The 6,570-nt window shown below is 34.9% G+C and overlaps 1 protein-coding gene across 2 annotated transcripts; it reads left to right on the forward strand.

The window, feature by feature from the left end:
• Positions 1–223: 223 nt before the first annotated feature.
• Positions 224–5,006, forward strand: tlx1 (T cell leukemia homeobox 1). Of its 2 annotated transcripts, none has more exons than XM_051648474.1 (3): positions 224–877; positions 1,760–1,961; positions 3,560–5,006. In XM_051648474.1, the coding sequence occupies exons 1-3, from the start codon at positions 409–411 to the stop codon at positions 3,768–3,770; spliced, it is 882 nt and encodes a 293-aa protein (XP_051504434.1). In that variant the 5' UTR covers positions 224–408; the 3' UTR covers positions 3,771–5,006. The 2 variants fall into 2 exon arrangements, with proteins under 2 accessions (XP_051504434.1, XP_051504433.1); XM_051648473.1 differs by having other exon boundaries at positions 226–877; positions 1,724–1,961.
• The last annotated feature ends 1,564 nt before the right edge of the window (positions 5,007–6,570 follow it).

A 6,570-nucleotide genomic window follows, 5' to 3' on the forward strand; every position in this document is an offset into this window, starting at 1 on the left:
CACTTGTCATTGTTGTTGAGTTTTTGTGACGTTTTGAAAAATCTGTGGAGTTTGTTTTAATAAATCTCCTCTCCCTTGTGTTGAAAAGGGAATCCCAGTGAGTTTAATTGTGGTTTCTCTAACCAATTGGGTCTCTCAGCCCAGAATTGGAGGCTTAATTTTACCCTGCCTCTTTGGCATTTTGATTGATGTTCCAGTGGCTCCATCCGGCAGGCTAAGCTATAAGGGTAAAAGGGAGGCAGTAAAAAAGACAATCGTCTGTAGTTCAGCCTTTCTCACACATACTCATGCAGTCCATGCTATTAGATAAGGACAAGTCAGAACTGAATTGCATTTTAGTTGCTGTATGATAACACGGGCGACGTGGAGAATCCTGTAGGCTTGCAGGGGCGCGCGTCTCTCCACACCATGGATCATATGGGAGCGCATCTCCACCAGACACACGCAGACACCATCAGTTTTGGGATTGATCAGATTCTTAACAATGGAGACCAGGGGAGCTGCATGATCTCCAACCCCAGAATGCAGGACCTGGACTACGGTTTGGGGTGCATAGTCAGCACAGCCTACAATACCATGACTGGCAACTACAATGTCAATAACTCGGCTGGATACAATGGAAACTCGTGCAGCGTTGGCTCGCTCGGCGGCTCGTACAACATGAACTTGGGCTCGAATGTTAATGGGAATTGCCTTAATTCTTCGGGAGTGATCCGGGTGCCAGCGCACCGACCGCTGAGCAGCCTTCACTCATCCATTCCCACTAGCGGTGCCACGGTGCCAAGTATGGGAAGCATGGGCACCATTAACAATCTCACGGGATTAACGTTTCCATGGATGGAGAGTAACCGGAGATATACCAAAGACAGATTTACAGGTAATAGCAATTACTCCTAACTTTCAGTGGTTGCCACTTTATTTTGTTATTCTTTCTTACACAGAAGTATCCATCCACAATAGATCTCGTATAATGCGTTAATTAAAATTAGCCTATTAGAATACCTTCACTGTTTAAGTTACTTCATTAAATCGTATTCTCCTATTTTGTTGCTAAGAACGCATATAAAACAGCTCCATCTGTAGATATTTCTTTATGAACTTTAAATGAGCGTTTCTATGCACATTATTAATTCATCAAGAATCATTATCAATTATAAATCATTCATAAAATTAGCTTTAAAATCACAAATTCTTTTAAAATGCACATACGATTTTCCTCTGTGATGATGTGCCAAGTAGTCTTAAACTAATAATAATAATAATAATAATAATAATAATTCAACAGTCTATGGTTGTTGTTTTATTATTATTCTTATTTTATTTAAGATATTTTTTTTTCTACATGAAAACAATGTTAGTCTGGATACAGTAGCACATTATATAGATTTGTCACGCCTGTAAACAACAGTATAACGTTTATTATTAGCCTAATGTTTTTATCATTATGACTTAAGAAAATTGGATTAACATTTAGGCTATTTCGTGTCTTCGTGCGTTCAAATTAATAAGGAAATGGCAAAAAGAACAAGTATTTTGCGCATGAGATATTACTGTCTATTAATATACGCTTTGCTGAACCTATATGATATGTATCCTGACTGCATAGTGTTTAATATACAAAATTCATCTTGCTCCTCTGTGAAGCCTCTTTTTGCTCCTCACTGCTTGGCTCGATCTTTTTGCTGATTTCTCCCGCTTGCTTTCACCCTGTCTCTCAATCCAGTGGCCCTCTCACCGTTCACTGTAACACGCCGTATAGGTCACCCGTACCAGAACCGGACCCCTCCGAAGAAGAAGAAGCCCAGGACGTCGTTCACGCGCCTCCAGATCTGTGAGCTGGAGAAACGCTTCCACCGTCAAAAGTATCTGGCGTCAGCCGAGAGAGCAGCCTTAGCGAAAGCACTTAAAATGACTGATGCGCAGGTCAAAACATGGTTCCAGAACAGAAGAACGAAATGGAGGTAAGCTGTTGACATTTAATGATGGCTTTTAAACCCACTCGCATATGCATTCTCTTCTCAGTCTCACCAATTCCAGCGGATTATAGTTTGAAAGGTAAGTACGCCAAGACGATATCTTAAAAACATTCCACAGCGTGCTGTTTGTTATGCCTAGATAATTTATTAAGTTAAAACATATATATATATATATATATATATATATATATATATATATATATATATATATATATATATATATATATAATTGGCTCCATTAATTTTGGAATGACCAACATGGGCCTATCTAAAACATATTGGTCGTGTAGGTCGGCCTTTTCCTTCATCGTGAAATGCTGTGTGTAAACAGAGTTTATAAGAAACTTATAGGCTACTAATGCTTCATCCTTTAAATGGCATTGGCTACTAGGCCTGGACATTGATTACCAAAGGCTCAAAGCTTATCAGACATTAATGGACAAGCAAAGATGATGATCGAGTGTGCAGTTTGACAGCAATTTGTGGCTTGTTAATTAACGGAAATCAAGTAGATCATTGCTGCTCAAGCCTCAAAAGTCGATGTTGTGATGTTTTTGTGCAACCGACATTTACAGTCAGAGCATTATACAAACATATAAAGTACATTTGAATCCTATTATCAATTCACTATGAATAGGCTCCTAATAAAAAAACTGTGTCAAAGGCCTAGTCCGTGATTTGGCTCTGAACTTTTTACTCTGACTTCTAGGAACCTGAACATTAATGTACATAAAAGTATATTTATGTTAATATGATCATATACATATCATAATATTACAATCATATTAATATTATATTATTATATTGGTAACACTTAACAACAAGGTTCCATTTGTTAACATCAGTTAACGAACTAACAATAAACAATACTCTTAAAGCATTTATTAATCTTGGTTAATGAAAGTTCATTTCAAAATCTGGTAATACATTTTAAAAATAAAAAGTTGTATATGCTGACATTAATTAAGGCACTGTTAACTAACATGAACTAACAATGAACAATTTTATTTTTATTAACTAACATTAACAAAGATAAATTAATGCTGTAAAAATATATTGTTAATTCTTAGTTCATGATACCTAATCTATTAACTTATATTAACGGAAGGAACCTTATTGTAAAGTGTTACCATTATATTACAAACAGTATTAATATATTGATGTATAGATCATATATTAAAATATATTTCCACTTGGTTTGAGTGACTTCCAAAAATGTATTGTGTCCTGTGGACCCATTAAAAAAAGAAAATGAAAGAACTGTTTTTCGATTGACCCCTGTGATGTAAGGTGCGCCAGAAGTCTTTTGGGAAATCCACTTTATGAAATAATTATGCCAAGACCCAAATAACACATTCTTATCCTATTCATTGTAATTGATTTCCGCAAGTCTATTAAAAACTCCATGGAGTGTTCTTTCGTTCATACATGACTGATGCGACTTGGTTCCTCCATTCACCAAGTCGTTCTTTTATACTTAGAAAATACAATTTAGCCAGCCCTTAAATACACTTGACTATTAGAACAAATGAAATCATAATGACCGACTAGATGGTTTGACTCCTGTGCTTTGATCCAAACAGGAGGCAGACAGCAGAAGAAAGAGAAGCCGAGCGACAACAAGCGAACCGAATCCTTATGCAACTTCAACAAGAAGCATTTCAAAAGACTATAAACCAACCTGTTACTCCGGACCCAATCTGCCTTCACAACAGCTCTCTATTCGCACTTCAGAACCTCCAGCCCTGGACTGAGAACACGGCGAAAATCAGCAGCGTTCCCAACAGTGATTGAGTTGAGGATCTTTTTTATAGACGTGCGATGGAAAGGGAAATTGGCCAACATTATATTAATATCTCCTTTATTTTCGTAACATTACTATTTTATTTGTAACTTGTAATATGCAAATGAAAAGCTCAATAAATACTTGATTTTCATTACAGTCGAGTAGAATAATACGTGCCATTGACACTTTTAAAGATTTGATCGATTTCATTCTTGTTATTTCGATTTCAAAATGCAACGAACAAATTGTACGCCAACCGTAATTTTATCTTTATAGCCTACAGTTTATGGTAACACTTATAATAACTTTCATTAACAAGTCATTATTAAATAGACATATATTTCATACTTAACAGTTCAGTGAAGACGTAGCCTAGCCAACAATCACATTTTAACAAACCTGAAAATATATTAATCAAAGTTTCATTCTATCTGTATGTTATTCTAGGCTAATGTAGCTGTATAGATTATTAACTGATGATCTGATAATAATTAACTGATGATCTGTTAAGGATTGTAACCTATTGTTTGTTATAAACAAAGTTATTACAAAGTGTTGCCCAATTTTTCGATGTCGTTTGTTTTCATAATCGCAAATCAATGCTGCGTATAGGCTAACATGGAGGAATTGCATTTTTGCACGTTTGTTAATTAGCATTTTGTGAACAAATTCGTTGTGTGGATTAAAAATACAGAAAATGACGTGCATAATCGGCTTTCATTCTCTATATTTGTGATAAATGAGGAGTATAATGACTAAAGCACTTGTTAGGGCTATGCAGAAATGGGAAATTGTTGCGGAAAAATCGTTGTCAAATGTGTCATTCTTTTAAAATTATTTGTGATTTTTTTTTTTTTTCAGGATAGTTTGTCTTTTATATATTTTCACTTGAATGTTGTCGGGACCTTAATCAGTGATCATTTATTTTGTCAAAATATTAAAAGTACCAGTAAAAAAAAAAAAAAAAAAAGCAAAAGGCAATTTATTCATCAATAACGCCTGCAGGCATAAGTCTACATTTGTTTTGTTTATTTGAGTTTCATTTTTACACAATCGACAGTTTTTTTTCTGAGGCAGATAAACTGTGTTGATAGCGCTGTTGTATGCTTATTACAGTAAAAAAAAAAAAAAAAAAAAAAAATTAAATAGCATTTAAGATTTCAAGATTTTTGTTTTGTTTTCAACTTTCTCCATAATTTGTGTTTCCTTTATAAAATATATTTTATTATAGCTTGATACTCATAGCTAAGTTCCCCAAAGTTTTTTCCCCTCATGAATGACTGAATATCTATGGGCAGGTTCCAGGGTCACTCCAACTGTTCCATTTGTTTAGCGCTTTATGTTGTTGAGTACCCATAGCAACTCTTTGCAGGTTTTGTGGTGTTGGAAAGATCCCAGATATCTGTGATGGATCTATACTCGAAGTGAATGACAGGTTTGGTTGCATGATAAATGTATGTCTTTCCTATTGTATGGAGAGTGCAAAAGTGTGCTTGTGATATTAACTATGTGCAGATGTGATGGTGTGACTGAAACTAACCAGAGACTTTTCTAGTACTGCAACGGAAGATGGTTTACGTTTCATCATCTCTTCCAAAATCTTATGTGTTACATAGGCCTAAGTGTCGCTTAAAAAGTTCCAGAATAGGGATATGAGGCATTTTGCCATTTTCAATAATCCCTAAGCAAAAGCTGGGATTCGCGAACCACTAGAGCGTTTCCTAAAAGCATCATAATTTAAGTAATGTGCAACTTGAAAATCGTCGTTGATCTGCAAGTGCTTAATGCATCGTAGGAGACTCACGTAGTCACCTGCAGGACAACCGCAAAATTACACCTTATTAAACAGTTCATGTTGCAAGTTGCAATGCCCACACTTTCCGCATTAAGCATATGCAAAGTGAATTGAATATTTCTGTACCCTGTTACAAAAGCAATCATTATTTCTTTTATTAAATTAAGATTTGTGTGGTAATTTTCAAGGCCTTATTTTTTCTTCATAAGTAATAATAGGCTAATATATTACCTTCTTTTAGAGATTCGTTGTATAGTTTTCTTATGCTCGCACATAAAATACAGTTTTATGGATCTGATAAATAAAACTGCATTGCATGATGAAATCTGTTTTGTTTCAACGCAATTAAGCAAAAATAAATAAATAAATAAATAAATAAACATCACATTTCATAGGCTATAATTTTACTTAATACAATTTCGTGAAAGTGTCCTATAATTATGTTTACTAATTCACACTTAATAAAGAATGAGTGATTTTTCAATTATGACTTTTTTTTTTATTATTGGATTTTACATGGCTTAATAAGAGTGAAATGTAATTAATTATTCGAATTAAATACTAAACAACAATCGAACTGGCCACTAAAAGCTATAATAAGAACATATATATTTATTTCATATGTGCTGAAGTGAAAGGATTAACAATAACTGTCTGTAAAATATATTTGTCGTCTTTTCCCTGAAACATTCTGCACTTTTTAAGCGCTACCGCGACTCTCTCGAGTGTTGTTGGTGTCCCTAAATGATGACGCACTCTACGTCACTTTCCATCGTCAAAACATTATACAGTTGTATAATCATTGAAGGGCTCTGATCTTTCTGTTGCTTCTGCAACAGGGAAAACGTTTATAACACATCAGTGCAGCATACAGGCCAAATGTTTCTTTTTCGTGTTTGCTGTACTACAGCAAGAGGTTTTGTAAACAGAAGCTTGATTTTAGAGTCGACTTTTACAGGTGGGTGCGATCAATTTTTTGACCATGGATGAACAGTGTATTTGGATGCTTGCAC

Source organism: Myxocyprinus asiaticus, chromosome 21, assembly GCF_019703515.2.
Source record: "Myxocyprinus asiaticus isolate MX2 ecotype Aquarium Trade chromosome 21, UBuf_Myxa_2, whole genome shotgun sequence".
NCBI lineage: Eukaryota > Metazoa > Chordata > Actinopteri > Cypriniformes > Catostomidae > Myxocyprinus > Myxocyprinus asiaticus.

Coding starts and splice junctions, on each gene's coding strand:
- tlx1 (XM_051648473.1), top strand. CDS start 409: ATGGATCATATGGGAGCGCATCTCCACCAGACACACGCAGACACCATC. Junction 878..1,723: donor TACCAAAGACAGATTTACAG/GTAATAGCAATT, acceptor CTCTCAATCCAG/TGGCCCTCTCACCGTTCACT. Junction 1,962..3,559: donor AACAGAAGAACGAAATGGAG/GTAAGCTGTTGA, acceptor TGATCCAAACAG/GAGGCAGACAGCAGAAGAAA.